Below are 19041 nucleotides of genomic sequence, written 5' to 3'. Positions count from 1 at the left end.
ATTATCACATTTAGCCTAGAGAAAAAGAAAAACATTTAAGAAGTTTTAAGATGGATGCTCACCTTGTTTATATGTAACAAATTGTATCAATACCCTTCAATTGATGTGTCCAACTGAAAATTACATTCAAATTAAGAGCATCAAACACCTTATGTGTCAAATTTATACTCCAGGAAATGACAAAAACTAGTCCATTGTTGGATGTTAGTTAAAGGTTAAAAACTTAGTTACTCTTCTTTAAGTACCATTCCTTAGATTCCTCAATATAATTCAAATTTTTAAATACATGACTGCTTTGATTAATACAAGTATACAGCATAAACAATAATATTTTTTTCAATAACAATTAAATTAATAATAGAAGAGTCTAAGTTTTGCCCGTTTGTAAAATAATGTCACAGAGAAAAATGTAAAGAATAGCATTTTAAAAACTTTTGATGTGTATATGCTACTAGTTTTTACGAACTTTGAAATAATTAAGAACATCATTCGAGTGCATTCGCGTGCCCTCTTTTAGTGCCACTATCACTTCCTAGTCTTCAAGTGGTTCATCCAATTACCTTTTGCCATCAATTCCAATTTCAAAACTTTAATTCAAAGTCAAGAATGTTTGCAAAGTATAAAAGCAAAGTGATAGTTACAAATGAGAAAGACAAAGACAAGGACAAGGGCACCATGTCTCTCCATGATTACAAGTAAAGAAACAAAATAGTAATGTTAGGTACCCAACTTTTTTTTTTAATAACAATAGTTGATATAATCCACTGTTATTGAATCAATATTACTTTCACCTAAGTTTATTTTTGACCCCATATTTAATATGTACCAATCATAATATATTTTATTGATAATTGTGAAAAATGTTGTGTTTTGAAGTTTTTGAGTTGAATGAGTGAGTGGTCGGTTGGAAGTCACGACAATGCACAGTTTATTCTCTCTCACAATTAGTGATAAAACACCAAAATGAATTCAACTAGGACCTTCCAACCTTTGTCCCAAACTCACGCTACAAATAGCCCATTCCTTACTCCTGACTTCATCAGCCTTTTGATTGACTCACTCAATAACCTGTGCTTGAAATAAGCCTAAAGTATACCACATTGAGATAGTAAGAGCACAAGCATTGTTCTTTTCTAAGGCTAGAGAAACAAAATGGAAGGAAAGGAAGAAGATGTGAGGTTGGGAGCTAATAGGTACAGAGAGAGGCAGCCTATTGGAACAGCAGCTCAAAGCCAAGACACCAAGGACTATCAGGAGCCACCTCCAGCTCCTATCTTTGAGCCTGGGGAGTTATCATCATGGTCCTTTTACAGGGCAGGCATAGCAGAGTTTGTGGCCACATTCTTGTTCCTTTACATCACTGTTTTAACAGTGATGGGAGTGGCCAAATCTCCTACTAAGTGTTCAACTGTGGGTATTCAAGGCATAGCTTGGGCTTTTGGTGGGATGATCTTTGCTCTTGTCTATTGTACTGCTGGCATTTCAGGTAACCCCAAGACTTAAAATGATACCTTGGATTTTATGAACTGAATTAGGAAAGTATGTGTTATGCGGGCATGTGTTAAGTCTCACATAAGGTATTTACTAAATTAGATTGCATAAACTATTACAAGTAATTCCAATAGTAACTTGACTAATCATTTTGAGGTAAAGAGTATTTGTGACTAGCGTTCACTTAGGTTGTGGCACTTAATGTCACATGTAAAACGAAAACAAAGCTATACAAGCTCCATATAATAAGCTTAAAATACAATCTTTGTTTTGTGAGGACTAATTTGTTTGTGTGGAACTGGTGTTGTGCAGGAGGTCATATTAACCCAGCAGTGACTTTTGGGCTGTTGTTGGCAAGGAAGCTCTCGCTGACCAGGGCTGTGTTTTACATGATAATGCAATGCTTGGGAGCTATCTGTGGTGCTGCTGTGGTAAAGGGCTTCCAAGAAAACCAGTACGAGAGGCTTGGTGGTGGAGCCAATACCATCAGCCATGGATATACCAAGGGTGATGGCCTTGGAGCAGAGATTGTTGGCACCTTTGTGCTTGTATACACTGTCTTCTCTGCCACTGATGCCAAGCGAAATGCCCGGGATTCCCATGTTCCTGTAAGCAAAATCTTAACATAATGTGTGTTTCTTTTTCTAACAATTAATGATTGCAAGTTTCATGACTTTAACAATGAACTTTATGTTCAGATCTTGGCGCCACTGCCTATTGGGTTTGCAGTGTTTCTGGTTCACTTGGCCACCATTCCTATCACAGGAACTGGTATCAACCCAGCTAGGAGTCTTGGTGCAGCCCTCATTTACAACAAGGACGTTGCTTGGGATGACCATGTAAGCTTTTTATCATCATTTTTATTACTAGTAAAACTATAAAAGAATGTGGCCGATCCTGACTAGTCTTATCCATAGCAATAGCCGACCCCAAAATTTTTAGATCAAGACTTAAGAATTGAATTTCGCAAAAAATACGAAAAATCTAAAAAAGGTAAAAATGTCATATTAACAAGTTATCATGTCAGAACTTTGAAAAGATAGGAATTAAGAGATGAAGCCAGTGATAAAACACTTAAATAACATATTTGTTGCAGAATTTCTCTGACAGTTTCTTGTTTATATGTGTTCTGGTGCAGTGGATATTCTGGGTTGGACCATTCATTGGGGCAGCACTTGCTGCTTTGTACCATCAGATAGTGATCAGGGCCATCCCGTTCAAGTCAAAGTGATGCATCATTGAAGCAAAGACCTGAAAAATGACTGGTTGATATCTGAAGTTATTCTACCCAGTGGGAAATCTCCCTCTATAAGTTTTCCTTCTACCATGGTTTTTTCTTGTATTTTCTTCTTCGTGTATGAAAAAGGTCAAGCAAACAAAAAGATGAGGCCTATGTTCTAGTCTTACTCAACTTTTCCTCTCATTTGGGATTGCTTGTTCTCTATGTTTTCATGATGGCATGTGTATAATTACCCCTTTTGAAATAAAAAATAATTTATCCTTTTGAAGCTCTCTCTCTCTCTCTCTCTCTCTCTCCTAAGTATCATTTAACAATTTAACTGAAACAATATACTACAATTGGGATAGGATATTAGGATTTGGTAAGCAGAGTGCATCAAATGACAAGAAACAAATTCTTAAATGTTAATAATAGGCTTACATAAACAGCACAATATTAAGGCATGGTTAACATGTAACAAGAGTCAAGAGAGACGAATTAAGCACCATGGACTTAAACTCTTAAAGGCCTAAAAGTCAGTATTGGCATCCTGCTATTACTTAATGCAATTGTGGAATTGGTCACACCAAAAAGTTCAGCAACGAATTAGATTAGTTCCCAGAGGCTTTCAGAAGCTAGGTTGAGTCTAACCGCTACAACTATCACAGAAATGAACATAAAAGTGTTTGAAATTCAAATTAACCTCATCACACAAATTTCGTCTCCTTCAGATCTTTGTTTCCTCCATCCACTGGAACTAGGCTCTCCATGTAAGTTGCAATGCTGGTAGAAAACATTGGAGCTCCACTAGTTGGAACTGCCTCTGCTTTGCCAATAGTGGGGTCATATAGTAATAACTCATCCTTATGATTCTGCAATATGACCACCCCATTTTCCCAACACCCCAGTGGAGTCCAAAGAGTTGAGAAAGGTCCAATTCTAAGTACTTGAACCCAACACTCATCAACAACATGGTCCTTCATCACCCAAAGTTCAATAAATCTGATATCTTTTTCATAGGAAGGATAATACATTATAGCAACAGATTCATTGTATACCCCAAGTTTCTTGCTATACTTATAGTGATAATCTTTAGCACCAGGCACATCAACCTGTAGAAAAACCTCATTGCCCATGTCAAAGGACAAGACAAACTCATCGCGAAGCACCTCTCTTCGTGGTACAAAGATTGTGTTTGGACAAATGGGTCCAAACCCCAACCAATATGGCACTCCTTTAAGGACCACTGAACACTTTCTCTGTTCAACATAACAGGGTATAATTGCATTGATCACTCTCCAAGAACCTGAACTCGTAGAGTACACTTCAACTTTGGGGGTAATTTTACCACTAACTAGGTAATTAGAATTCACCATCCTCACCACCTTGTAATCCTCAACATGAAAACCAAATCCTATAGACCTGCACGTCTCGGTGCTAATGCTTGGTGTAGGTAGAACCTTGTGTTCTTTTGTTGCAGGGTTCCATAAGACAATCTCTGAGTCCCGAGACAAACAGACTAAGCCATTACATGAACCAACAATGACTTCGCGTTCTACTACTTTTGGAGTTCTAGGACTATCTATCTTGAGTGTAACGTTGAGTGTTTTGTTTGATAGCAATGAGATGGCATGGTTTTCGGCTTGAGTGTGAACAAGTAGGTGATTGCAATTATAGGCCGATGAGTGATTGAGATGGGTGGCAATAAAGTTTGGATTTTTCAACAAGGTAAACCAAGATTTGCATACCAACCTGAATCGTATCAAGGACTTGACTGGTAGCCTCAAGAGAATGTCTCTGAGTATTTCTTCTGGCAAATACTCTGTCCTTGTTTCCATGGCTCTGACTTCTCTGTCAAATCAGTGATCACTCTGGTCCGGTTTGCTAGAGATTGCACTGCATTTTTGGAGGAGATCAAGGTTTAATTCTAAGACTGCTGTTACCTGTGTCTCCAGCAGCCACACCAGAACAGAAGTGTGCGTGTGTTCAACGCCTATGGTTTAAGCCTTTAAGGTGGAGAAATTATGCGGTTTCTGGTTCTGTGCCCTGCGCTTTTCTTTTGGACCTAAAAATAATCCATAGAGCCCTTGGGCCTTGTTTAGTTATTGGGTTGCTCATCGCAAATAGTTTATTGTTTGCTCAAAAAAAGGTTGCACTCTGATTTGACCCTTCTAAAATAAAATTTTGATCATCTTGATTCTAAATTGAAATAAGTTTAAATATTATCCTCTTAATAATATTTTAATCTTTTTAAACTAAAATAAATATTAAAAAAAAAAAAAAACCAACAACAAACCATTTTCATCTAAAATCTCTTTTTGGGCAGTATAGTAAGCCCAATAACAAAGGTAGAAATTTGTTCATCTTAAACCTCAGAAAAAACTCATGTAGATCTTAACAAATTTAAAATAAAACTAAAGGAAATTTTTTAGTTTACATTGTACTGTAAGATATACATTTTCCTAAGCTAATAGATAAAATTATTCTAAGTAATAACAATTAAAGTTTACTTAACAACGATAATTAATATGTTTATTATAATTAGAAACAATAGATGATTTTCAAGATTGAAAGCTCAATTATGTGTTAAAACACAAGAGCTGTTTAAACTCTCAAATTAAAGATTATGACTCAGTTGATTTTACTCTAACTTAAACTAAGTGCAGAATAGAGTAAATGCGAGCGAGCAAACAGTAAAACTACTCTAAGCCATATTCATCAAATCACAACAGTAGAATAAAAGCTAAAAGAGTAGGGAAGAAGAATGCAAACACAAGATAACACTTCGATGTGTTATCGAAGAGGAAACTGAAGTACTCGACATAAAACCTCTTCGCTGCCCTCCAAGCAGTGAATTGATCCACTAGACAATCAGTTGAGATACATGAATAACAAGAGACCTTCCAAGCCTAATCTGCTTAATGCACCTAATCCCTCCAAGCTCCTACTCCAACAAGGCTTCTCGAAACTGTGTCTTGTCTAACTCTTCGAATCTCACAATATGCCCTATTGCATCCGCCAAAGTTTGGCTTCTTCCAATATTCCCCAGCAACACCAAAACCTCACTTGACACTTAGAATGAGTGTAGTAAGTGTTTGGGTTATCAACCTTTTAAGGATATGGAAATGGAAAGGTAGGAGTCGAGGAAAACCACAATGAATTGTGTAGAGAATTGTGGGTATAACAATCTCTCACCCTCAAGGGTTGTGGCTAGGGTTTTCTCTTTGAAAGCATTCCTCAACATCTATGGGTAATGTAGGTATGTATAGTGTGGTTAGAGACAAGGTGTATCAGATATGACAAATTGGCAAAACAGAATGTTTCGTGAGTATCTCGCGGGAAGGCCTTACCCGTGAGACACTTGCGAAACCTAGCTGTGACCATCTGTCATGACTCTTCGCATTCTAGTCATGTGCTGAGCACATGCTTCACTTCGCGAAAAGGCTTCTTGCAAACTACTCGCGAAAACTTCTTTGCTATTCACTTTGCCTTAAGTCTTCACACTCTTTCACACACACAACCCTTACAATAAAATCCCACATAAAATACAGGGTACATAAGATTAAACATAATTACAATCAAATTTGGGATGGAATTAAAGCCAACACAAAATAGTTGTAAATCACAACTTTACAGTGATTTAATCTTAGCAACAATAATTAGTATGTTCATTGTAGTATAAAAAAAAAATGCCAAATGAACTTTTAGCTTATCTTTTAATATCTTGCTAGTATGTATTGTTAACAAATTTATAATAGTGAAATCACGTAGACCACAAGATTCATCTCTTACCTAAGATTAATTTTCTTACTGACCCCCTAGAAGAAAATCCTAAAACTATCATTGACTTGCACTAGGAGTTTAGGATTTGAGAAATTATTCTTGGTGTATTACACATTTCTCTTACATGAATGTTGATCCTATGATTGAAATATGTAGCATACCAAATGTACTAAATAATTTCACCTCTTGAATATTATCCAATAAGCTAATAAAAAGTAAGCTATTGTGAAAAATACATGACTGTTAATCAAAGTAAACTAATAAAAAGTAAGCCTTTTCCAAATTGCATTGGAGGATAGAACTAAAAAAAAAAAAAAAAAACGAAGGTTTTGGAGGCGATCACATGATGATTCATGAGACCATAAACATATATTTTAATCCCATGATAATTAAATAAGTCATGATTAAAAGTACATGTAAATGCTCATTTGAATTGCCATATAATAGGTTAAAATAACTTTCCTTTAAACTCATTTTTATCACTCATTCAACATATTGTAAGAGAAATTATGATACTCATATCATATGCATAAGATAATTCTTCCCTGACTATGCGGCCAAAAAAAAAAAACAGAGCACAAGATTTGTAAAGTAGACTATAGAACTTGTAACGCCAGACCATGCTCTTTGTTTTTATTGTTTTGTTTTGTTTTTGCTAATCATTACAAATGGGCCACATGACTCCCATTACTAAACAATAACTTTACTCTTTGGGACACAACTACAAACCCAAACTCCCAGTGTTTAAATTCAGTAGCTCCTTTGGGCCTTGGCCCACGTAATTTTGTCGAAAAACCAAATATCTCTCCGTATGCACATCTACCCACTCCAAGATGCAGTTATTTATTTATTTATTTAAAAACAAGGTCCAATGACTCCAATCCCTAGAATTATAAAAAAAAAAAAAAAAAAAAAAACAATTAATTTTTTGATAAGTAAGATAGAATTTTAATCTATGGCGTTTGTTTTATGATGATTACTCTTTATTTTCAGATTAAGAACTAATCAGTTTTTTGTGTAAGCATTGTGTGAATTTCAAATCTCTTATTCGACAATAAAAGATTTTATTAATTAAACTACTCACAACAATTAAATTTCTGGCACTATAAATTTTAGGGACGTTACTTTTTAGTGATTGTTATTCATTACATTTTTGTATGTGTCGTAGAAAACAATATATTAGAATGTTGTGCAAGTTAGCCATTTGGCCCATTTCTAAACGTATAACAATAATAAAACAAAAAAAAAAAAAAAATTGAATTTCTGAAAGCATCCCCGTTGGCTCAACATGTTAAATTTTTCCTAATTAAGGCGCTAATTGGTTGGAATCATTTATTATGATCCTTTGTTTTAAGGAGAATTTTATAGTATGCATTTTTTTTTTCTTATGTACCATATCTACTTAATATTGACAATTAATATAGGATATTGACTTATTTAATATATAATTTATGATATTATTAAATCTTAAGATTTTTTTTTTTTTTTTTGGTTGAGGGAATTAAATGTTAAGATTAGATAGATATGATACATATAAAATAATAAATGTTTATATTATAGAATGAGCAGTTGTTTAAACATTTTTTGCACCCTCCTACATCACCTAGAGCTGTTTCTCCTGCCAGAACAGGAAAGCTGTTTCTAGGGAACCATTTGCCAAACTTTTTAATGAAAACCATCTTTGTATAATGAGGGTGACTGACGTGAATTGCGATTCAATGGTGTAGGACTGTTACTACTTACTAGTAGTCTCACAAGTCACACATCAAAGTGGTAATTCAGGGATTTGAAAGACAACGCTCTAATTAAGCACGTTTAAGTTGATTAAAAGCTTCATAACTACCCGACAGGGATACCATTTCTTTACCCTCTCCAATAATTCTATAAGACATCGGCGTTATCACGTTATTGAGTGTTATTGAGTATTGATGTGATGACAACGACAAGAGTATTGTGATTCAGTAATATTTTTGTTGGATACTCTCTATAGGAAGAGCAGACATGGCAATAAGGTCAGAAAATCTGAACTCGATTTTTTTGACCTGAAGTAAAAATAGGTTGACCTGTGACCCGACTCAATTTTTTGCCGAATAACCTGTGACTAGACTTGTTTAAAAAAATTCGCTAAAAAAATATTTAATCTACATCATGATACTAGGTGCATAAAGCACAAAGAATCAAAACTAATAGTCAATATATTATAGATATAAAGTTATAAATAAGTAAAATTGTTGTCAAGACATGACATGAGAGAATGACTATTTGAGCTTCTTTTTTTTTTTTTTTTTGGCTGAAGACTATTTGAGTTTCATCACAACCAATAAGAGCTAAGCTTTACAAATCACGGACATGACATGAGAGAATGAGACAAGACAACCATTAAAAAAAAAAATCTCATTCAATATTAGCTGTAGTCCATTGTTCAAAGCCAAAGGCACAATACACAAACTTGAAACTTGAAACGTGACAAACCAAACCACAAAGAGCCCCAAAGCTTCCTCAGTTCAGTTCCTCAACTCTTTCTCTTGCTGTCTTGCGCCTCTGCTCTTCTTCACATATTTCACATTTTCAAGGAGTGTCTCAAATTGAATTACTCTTACTTGAAGAAATAGAGAGCCAAGATTCATTTATCAATAATATGGCAGAACATATGAAAGGTAAATTTGACAAATATTGGGATTGTTATAGTGCGGTGTTAGCTTATGCAATTATTCTTGATCCAAGGTATAAGTTGGATTATGTGGACTTTATTTTCAAGAAAATAGAGCCAATTGAGCACATTGCTAAAATGAAGGTGGAGAGCATTGAGACTACATTGTATAAGCTTTTTTCAAAATATGAATGCCCCAAGCCTATGGCCACTACAAATGTTTCATCTTGTGTTGGGAGCTCTAGTCATACTAGCGGTGTTGTGGATGATCCTAATGATGGTGAAGACAAGGAAGATGATGTAAGTGAATTGCATTTTGTTTGATATATGTTGTGCTATGTTTTTTTAATAATAAAGATTGTAATGTTGTGTGGTATTATTTTTCATTGCAATTTTTTTTAATGATTAGGAATTTGATCATTATGAAAGTGGTCGTGGTGCCAAAACAAAACAAAACAAAAAAAAAAAAAAAAAAAAATCTCAATTGGACTTGCATTTAGAAGAGCCTAGACTTAACAAAAATAAAAATTCAAAATTGGAAGTTCTCTCTTGATGGAAATAGCATTACAATTGGTTTCCAAAGCTCTCTTTAATGGCACAGGATCTCATAAGCATTTCGATAACCACTGTTGCATCTAAATCAAGTTTTAGCATTGGAAAAAAAAAAAAAATTCTTACTCCGTATCTATCATGTCTTTTACCTAAGAATGTGAAAGCTATGTTGTGTACTAAAAGTTGGCTACATGGATTTGAAGGTAATTTAATTTTTTTATAGTCATAATTATACAATTTTAATTATTTATTGATTTGCTTTCATGGTACATTAAGTTAAATTAAAATATTGTATTGTAAATGAAGATGCTAACGAAATTGGCCAACTTGAGCTACAATTTGCAAGTATGAATATTTGCAGTGTTGAATTTGCTACCAACGTTGAGTAGATTGAGATTGAGGTGTAATTCTTATAAAATACTTACTTATTCTTCTTTACTTAATATATTTTGCTTATTTTTAATTTTTTTTTTGTTTAGTTTATCTTTCTAAGTAACCTAACTTTACTATTATTTTAAATGCAACAGGAACATGTGCCTTTAAGAAGAGCGATAACTTGCTACTTTGCTAGCTTACTTGTTTTGTTTGTTTTAAGATCTATCTCTTTTTGAAGATGTAAACTTGAAATTATATGCATTTTGACAGTGAACTATTAACATTGAAAACTTTTTCTATCATAAATTTATGACTATAAATAATTTTTGTCATGCTCAAAACTGTCAGAATTGGAAGGATATTAATAAGTGGCATTAAGTGCTATTCATTTGCTTAATTGATTTTATTCATTCTCTTTAAACAGGTTGTCATTGATTTGTTTTTGTAATTGAAAAAAAAAAAAAAAAAAAAAAAAAAAAAAAAAAAAAAAAAAAAAATTTTTTTTTTTTTTTTTTTTTTTTTTTTTTTTTGGGAATGATATTATTAGTGATGTAAACTTAGAATATACTTTTTACAAGTTTACAAGTTTGCTATTATGTGAGTGAATTACTTACCTTTCTACAAAAAAAAAAAAAATTAAAAAAAAAATCAAACATTTATTTTAAATATCTTGATTTTTCATGCTAATTATGTATTTAAATTTTTACATAGCAAGAATCCGAACTTTTTGTACTGGTGCTAGACTTATTGAGAAAGATATGTCATGATTCATATATAATGGTTACTTATGTTTATTTCTTTCTTGATTCATGGGCACTCTTTCTGGTGGCACTAGTAGAAGTATTGTCCTCATGTGAAGTGGTGTCCTGTGACCTACAAATACTTCTCTAATAAAGGAGTTTGAATGTAGAAGCAAACTCTGGCCTACTGGCAGGATTCTCCTTCTAACACCCATTCCATTTTGGTGGTCTTTAAAGCTGATTAAGCTATCTCGCCAACTCATACTGGGTTGCTTTTCTATATAATAGTGCAATACAATGAATTATACAGCCGATATTCAGATTAGCTGGCTTTATTGAATTTTGCATCATTAGTAAAGTTGATTAAGATGGTTTGCTACTTTGCTGGCTTACTTGTTTTGTTTATTTTAAGATTTATCTCTTTTTGAAATTGTAAACTTGTAATTATATGCATTTTAACAGTGAATTGTTAACATTGAAGACTTTTTCCATCATGAATTTATGACTATAAATAATTTTTGTCTTACTCAAAATTGTCAGAATTGGAAGGATATTAACAAGTAGCATTAAGTGCAATTCATTTCCTTAATTGATTGTATTCATTCTCTCTAAACAGGTTGTCATTGATTTGTTTTTGTAATTGAAAAAAGAAAAAGAAAATAAGAAGCTTGTTTGAAAAATACGGGTCAACCCGACCTGACCCGACCCGCAACTCGATTGACCCGCAACTCAATTGACCCGTTTAAAAATGACCCGTTTGACCCGTGATCCAGTTGACCCACAAACCCGATTGACCCGACCCGGCCCGGCCCGACCCACCCGTTTTGCCATGTCTATATGCAAGTCTTGCCCAGAAAACCCTAAAAACACAACATATGCAATAAAACTTTAAAACGAGAAATCTAACATCCTAACATACTTTTAAAACATACAACTACATAAATCTAACCTAGACAGACATATTAAAACATATTATAACAAACAAAGAAAGCAAACAGAAAGATTTAAAGCATAAAAAGAAAAGAAAAGGAAAAAAGAAAAGTTTAGACTAATACCTTAAAGAAAAGCTCTTCAAGCTTGATTTTTTACTGTTCATCTCAGTCAAATCTATTCACAAACCAATAAGAAAGTGATTAGTAATATTAAACTCAAAGATCAAGGGCAGAAAAGGCTATAATCAAAATAAAATTGACTTAAGGATGTTTTGTGAAAAACTCCCTCTTTGATTCACTATTTCTAATGAATCTTAGTGTTTTCCCGTAGGATTTATGTGTGTATTTTTCAAAAATATACCATGTAAGGCTACTTATAGCATGAAAAAAGAGGTTTGAACGTCCCCAAACGATGTGAGATTTGTTCCAAACCTCAACATTAATGCAAAAAACTTGTCTTGTATAAGCACAAGATCAAGCCTACATGCACAGGCTAATTCTTGCGTGCACATAGCGAGGGTTTCCTTTGGTCTTATTTTTTAAAAAATAAATTTATTTTCTCATTAAAAGTTATATTTTTCATTTTAACATTTTTCAATTCAATTTATCATCTGATTGGGCCTCTAGACCAACCTTGGGTTTTAGAACTCAACATCATTAGGGAATAAGGGCCCGAGTCGTAAGGGGTAAAAAAATGCGGTGTCTACATGTAGACGTTCATCACATGGATGATGCTGGTTTGATGGATGAACCTGGCTTGATGGATGATGCTAAATTTCTCTTCTTTTGCTATATGATGGATAAGTGTGATTTTTCTCCTCTTCAGTTGCCCCCCTATTCCTATCATCGTCTTTATGGACGCAGTTGGAATATGTAAAGTGATGAAGCCACTTTTGTCAGTCTATAGGTTCATCCAGGAAAAATCCGACATGAATGAGTCCGAGATCTACAAGAGAATAACATTGGTGTTTGGACTGGCCACCCGTAGGCGACTTTGTGCTTTGACCATCCACTCGTAGGCAACTTTGGTCGTTTGTCCACCTTTAAGCGACTTTGTGTTTGGACTGTTCACTTGTAGGCGACTTTGGTCGGCATTCATCCATAGGCAAATTCGTGTTTAGATTGTCCACTTGTAGGCGACTTTGGTCCGCATTCAATAGTAGAGCCTAAACTTAAGTTTGAGCTTCACTCATTTGCTAATTAATAAAAGAACATAAACAAATTTTTATCTTTTAAAAAATGTAACAGAGTTCCTTGAGATGGGATGGAAGTTTGGTCACAACCTATACCAAAGCAAGACCCATTAAACATATTATCAAGTTAGCCACAAACTGATATGAATCTAGATATGTACATATCTTCCACTAAACTGAGTAAACCCCTAATAAGCATTTCAGTCAATGATTGTTCACTTATTCTTCATAGATGAATTGGGAAATGATTGTAACTATTACTAACCATAGACGTTAATACTTGTAGTTTTTCATCCAAAAATATGTTGAAAAAATCTATATTATTACGACCCAGAACTAGTTTTGGAGTCCCAAACGTGTGGTATCAACAAATGCAAACAATTCATTATAGTAGCAGCCCACACTTGTTCCAAATGGGTAGAGGACACTAAAGATCCACAACTATTTCTGCATCTCAATTGGGTTGAGTTGTTGTTGTAATTGTGAGAATGTTCAACCAAAGTAGTAACTATTGTGCATTCCAATAATATTTGCCATTCTCATTTGGAAGGAGAAATCATTTTAGTGTTGGAATTCTTCAACGATTAGCGAGGGGGCACCAAATGGGAAATTATTGTGAATTGTTTTTGAGAAATATAAATCTAAATGAAAATGCTTAAATGCATCATCTAAATTTTGAGCTTGGCTTGAGCAAATAGTTGAGTCTAAACTTGAACTTGAACTTGGTTCATTTGCTAAATAAACAAGCATAAACATATAATATTATGTTTATTTAAATTAAGAACCAGACTCACATGCTTATTTTCTTAACACATGATTATGTTTGAATTTTACTAGTTTAATAGTCGAGCCTGAACTTGGGTTTTAGCTTGTTTCATTTGCTAAATAAATGAACATAACAAATATTGAACTTCCAAAGAATGTGACAAAGTTACTTGGAATAGAATGGAATTCTGGCAACATCATATGTCAAATCAAGTCTCATTAACCATATCGTCAAGCCTATTACAAACTAATATGCATCCAGATATGTACATCTTTTCCACTTAAGTGACTGAATCCCTAATAAAATCTTTAATGTCACAGTTTGATGGCTGATAACTTGTTCTCTATAGATGAAATAGGAAACTTCGATGATATGAGCTAGAATGGTATGTGGCTGACCTTAAGGCTCGATTCATTGTAGCAATTACAAGCTACGAAGGTTGAGACTTGCAATTTGCTGTCCCAATATATGTGAAGAACGTCTATAATAATATGACCCAAAAATGGTTTTAGAGTCTCAAAAGTGTGGTGTGAAATGAAAGGGATAAGCTAACGTCAAAAACCTTATAACTTAGTGATATTACATGTTCTTTTTTTGGAGTTCTCCCCATTGTTGTAATTATCAAATTATAAAAATTAAAACAAAACAAATGATAAGTCAGCAACAATGTGAGTGACACTAGGCCATTGTACCTTTAACCACAAGTGACAAATTGATGAAACATGTGCCCCAAGCCTTCATACGAACAACCCCTAACAATTTTTTAGGTGAACGATGAACCATTGAGCCATGCTAGAAACCTTACAAACCGCTACACCAAAGTACTCCTAAGTCACGTTGTGAACTCTTTAACTTAGTGATATTTTGGGTTTATATGTTATTTGGATCTTCACTGAGGCATACAAGCCATTTGTGCAATATGTTCAACAATTGTCACATACCGACAAGGATGAAGAAGGGATGCCAATCCCCGTTGGCACTTGCCTGAATGGAATGGGTTTTGTCAGGCCCATTAGGGAATTGGGGCAAATCAGGTTCAGATATCACCCAAACCCGACCTATAATAAGTAGTTTTTTTTTTTTTTTTTTTTCAAAAATAAAATCAAACCATAAATTTAATTTCTCTCTCTCCCTCTCTCTATCATAACCGTCTTTTCATTTTAACTCTTATTTTTCTGTTTTTAATGAAGGTGAGCTTAACTAGATTTAAATTTCTTTATTTTTCTTTGATTTGGGTTTAGTTTTGCTTAATCTTTAGAACTTTCTATTACAAAAATGGGCTTCTTGTATTTTTTGTCAAATAAAAAGAGAGATCTCTTTCCCTTAGCCATTCATAAACACCTTGATCACATTCCACCTTACTGGATAGTTGAGAAGTGACGGAGGTCTTTACTCAACTAAGCAACAAGTTAAGGAGGACTAGACAAGGTCAACTGCGGGTCACAAGTGGTTGGTTCTGTGTTGCCGATACCCTAACCGCAACAGAATTAGTAAACATAAAATCTAGTGTTTATAAAAAATAAAAAATAAAAAAAAAATTATTAAAAAAAAAAAAAAAAACCTCACTAGTGATAAGCAATATAACTTGAATATGCCAAAACTCGAGCATCTCAATGGTGGATACCCAAGAAATTGAGTGCTGCAAATGTAGCTTTGTTCTTTGAAAATAAGCTAAATTTAGTGCTACTTGAACTCTTATTTGCTATCTGGGGTGAATTTAATGCCACTCAAAGAAACTTCCTTCTATTGATTACAAATTTCCACCCACTTTTAGCTAAAGCCAGAATGCTCAAAAAATTCATTTGGTATCTATTGGAAACCAAAGTAAAAGAAATAAGAGGAACAGCATGATGATAAAGAGTAACAATTTGATAATTGAAGCTTCACTTGTAGCAATATAGTGCACAGCAAAACATAAGCACCCCAAAGTTCAGAGAGTACAGTTACAAAGTTATTCAACCTCAAGAGCTCCTACAAAGAAATGCAAGAAAATTATGAAGAGTTAAGAAAAAAGAAAAGGGGGAGAAAAGGAAGTCGGTGGACAGGAAATATCATGGGAACTAGGCCGAGTGCATGAGTTTAGTTACAGAAATCTTAGTCATGCAACGTAATACAAGACATTGGGTTGAGATATTATCCGCCCAAGTCATTCCGTCATTGGGCTTCATATCAACACCTATGAAAAGATTGTATCCAATGCACAAAACTCCCACTTTTGTGAAATTTGGGAGAAGTAATTGTAGGCAGCCTTACCCCCAATTACTAACGAGGCTGATTTCCAAACTCAAACCTGCGACCTTTCGCTTTTAGTGGAAGACACTGGCCATTGCACCAAGGCTCGAACTCTTCGTATCAACACCTATGCTAATGGTAATTTTACCATTTGAAAGGAGACCATTCAGAATTAACTGATTGATCAACTACCAGCAAAACTAATGTCAAATTTCATATAAACTTGAAAGCATTGGCTCTTCTAACCCATGGGTGTTGACGAGGGAGAGGCACCTATGTGGAAGGTCATCAAATATTATCATGTATACACCACACATCCCACATCCACCACCCCCCCCCCCCCCCCCAACTGAAATAAGTGTACCTACTTCTGTAGACACACTTGAGCCAATTCATATCCAGAGAATCACAGGAACCACCAACAACCCCAAGTCATTATCTTAAATGAAAAGTTCGGGAATGTGTGATCTCTATAGTGATGACTCTGCCAGTAGATTGACAACATGACAAAAATAATCACTGTTAGAGAATCTAATATCATGCCACCAAGTAAGAAAATTCTAGGCTATCCTCATTAGAATTTTCCTTGGACCAGGCTAATGAGTTTCATCTTTTATTGACTCACTAATACAAAATAGACAATAGACAGAGTAGTAAACATTACAACAGTGACAAGAAAACATTCATGACTCACTTATTGTAGCCAAATGAACTAGGAATGAAATACTCATGTTTTAAAACTACAGACAAAGATATACAAAGAAGTTATACATATAGGAGGGGAAAAATATGAACTTACATTAAGCATCTAAAAGAACATACATAAAAAGGATGGATACGCACATGAAAGAAATTGATAAATGGCCATGCCATATTCCAAGTAACAAATTTGACCTGTCTGAATCTTAAAAGGACCGCCCTTTTCAGCTACCAGATGTTTTTTCTTCTTTTTTTCTTTCTTCCTTTTTTTAAAGTAAGCAGAAATTTCATTGAGCATAAACACCACAGAGAAGTCAGTAATACAACTGAGCCAACATGCCATACTCAGCAATTATTAGCATTATGCTAAACTATACAAATTATCCCAAATCAAGTCCCTACTCAGATATAAGCATTGCACATATGAGCTCTAATTAGAGGTCTTCTTCAGTATAGAAACTGGAATCCCCCAGCAGCATGAAGCCCTGTTTAGAACTGTGTTTTTGATTCTCCCTCTTGCAAAAACTCAACTTTACTTCGCATTTAATAGCTTGCAAAATACTCTTCATTTTTCACTTGGCCACCATGGATTCCTTTGAATCCAAATCCAAATCCAAATAAACTGTAAACCCCCCCAGTTTATCTTGCAAATCACAGCTTTTTTAATCTTTTAATCAGTTTTGCAGACCCCAATCCACCACTCCGTCCCATTCAGTTTCAAGACTACGGAACAAGCATTTTTCCATGGCTTCTTTCTATACTCTTTAATAGACAAGCCATCAAAAACTAAATGGTTTCTGCTTTCTATTTTCTACACAAATCCTCTGCAGAATACACAAGCTGCATCACCAATGCATCCCATATGTTTTTCAGTATCTTCACATGCATAACATTTCCACCTTGCTACTAGGAACCTTAATCAAACATTAGTGACTTTGACCCCAATGAAAGGGAACTAAGAATATTCACACCAATAACCTCTGCTTCACAAGGCATTATCTTAAGTAGATTGTATTTTCCATGAGCTAAAACATTATTTCGAGTGACTTTACATATGCTTTATTGATTGTTTATTGCTAAAAGTAACCTAGAGAAGAGGAAATTTTCTTCTTCTTTTTTCCTGATGTAGGACACACCAAACTAAACTCAAAATGTTAAATTTTTTTTTTTTCCTTGGCTTCCCAAACGCACACTAACGGGAAACACAAATATTCAAGCCCACAAGACAGCTCAACTGGCACCTCTAGCTGTTTTCAACTAAAACATTCAGGTTCAAATTTTATTTCACCTCCCCCTGTTGTAACTATCCAATTATCAACAAACACACACATTAGAGCAAACAAAAACCTGTCCAATTCTAAGACCTGTGATTACATTAGTACTGCATCACAGAACAAAAACAAAATCAATTAGAGACAGACTTACAATGGCAACTTGCCTGACCGAAACACCGCGAATTTGGACACCTGGGAATACTCAAACCCAATCCCATTATCCTCCAAAAACCTCTCAATCACCTTCTTGTCCCGTTCAGGATCACCAGTCTCACATTCCACCTCATAACACGTCCCAAAATCAAAGTTAGTCTCGTCCACCTCAATCTTTAACCCTTGCCAATCGTACACCGACCTCACATTCCTAAACCCACCTAAGCAAACCAACCCAGAAACCCCAAACTCTCGCTTCACTCTCTCAACGATGGCGGAGTCAGTGACTGACAAGAGCCGCCATGGCTCGGCTATGCAGGCGCGACCGAGAGTGGGATCCATGGGTTCTTCCAGCTCCTGGGCGCGGCTTATTCCTTGTGAAATTACGGGTTTGGCCTTGAGGGAGAGGACGCAGTGGTTGGGAGCGGTGGCGGTGGTGGTGATGAAGCGGAGGCGGAGGACAGCGAGGTTGGAGGAGAGTTGGGAGTCGGAGCCATCGAAGAAGACGTTTTCTTGGAGAAGGGTTTTGGTGTGGAATGGGGAGAGGAGTGTAGAGAGTTTTTGGTGGGAGGCTGAGTCTGGGAGTCTGACTTTCACTTCCACTTCCATTTGTTGGGGAGTGTTTGGTTGCTGAGAAAATTATAGCATTTTTTTTCCTGCGTTTTCTTAGCAATTAAACGGAGGGAAGATATGGGGCTGCAGAAAATGAGCAGAGGGGTTTAAATTTGTTGGATTTTGGGTTTTTTTTTTTTTTTTTTTTTTATAATTTTATTTAGTGGATGGTGGCAAAAAAATAAATAAAAATTTGAGATTTGATGAAATTTTCCAACCTCACTTTTTGAACCAGAGAAGGATAAGGGAGGGGTGGAGGGAACGTCCGTTTCATATGGATTTTATTTTATTATTATTTTTTTTTTCCTTTTCTTTTTATAATAACAAGAATGAAATTCACTGAAATTAGCCAAAAATTTTGAAAGGTTAT

General features: G+C 34.8%; 3 protein-coding genes across 3 annotated transcripts; 1 reads left to right on the top strand and 2 right to left on the bottom strand.

Moving 5' to 3' along the window:
* The first annotated feature begins 1038 nt into the window (after nt 1-1038).
* LOC111983155 (aquaporin PIP1-2) lies at nt 1039-2999 on the top strand. Its single transcript, XM_024014819.2, has 4 exons — nt 1039-1486; nt 1804-2099; nt 2190-2330; nt 2630-2999. Exons 1-4 carry the CDS (start codon nt 1153-1155, stop codon nt 2720-2722), a joined length of 864 nt encoding a protein of 287 aa, XP_023870587.1. The 5' UTR covers nt 1039-1152; the 3' UTR covers nt 2723-2999.
* Nucleotides 3000-3315: 316 nt separating this feature from the next.
* Nucleotides 3316-4666, bottom strand: LOC111983154 (putative F-box protein At3g16210). Its single transcript, XM_024014818.2, has one exon. The coding sequence runs from the start codon at nt 4546-4548 to the stop codon at nt 3418-3420; it is 1131 nt and encodes a 376-aa protein (XP_023870586.1). The 5' UTR covers nt 4549-4666; the 3' UTR covers nt 3316-3417.
* A 10932-nt stretch (nt 4667-15598) lies between these two features.
* On the bottom strand, nt 15599-18817 carry LOC112000120 (triphosphate tunnel metalloenzyme 3). Its single transcript, XM_024032231.2, has 2 exons — nt 18058-18817; nt 15599-15672 (listed from the first exon to the last, which is right to left on the bottom strand). Exons 1-2 carry the CDS (start codon nt 18666-18668, stop codon nt 15663-15665), a joined length of 621 nt encoding a protein of 206 aa, XP_023887999.2. The 5' UTR covers nt 18669-18817; the 3' UTR covers nt 15599-15662.
* Nucleotides 18818-19041: the final 224 nt, after the last annotated feature.

This window comes from Quercus suber, unplaced genomic scaffold (genome assembly GCF_002906115.3).
Source record: "Quercus suber isolate HL8 unplaced genomic scaffold, Cork oak 2.0 scaffold_76, whole genome shotgun sequence".
Taxonomy (NCBI): domain Eukaryota; kingdom Viridiplantae; phylum Streptophyta; class Magnoliopsida; order Fagales; family Fagaceae; genus Quercus; species Quercus suber.
This window is presented reverse-complemented; position numbering and strand designations above follow the sequence as displayed.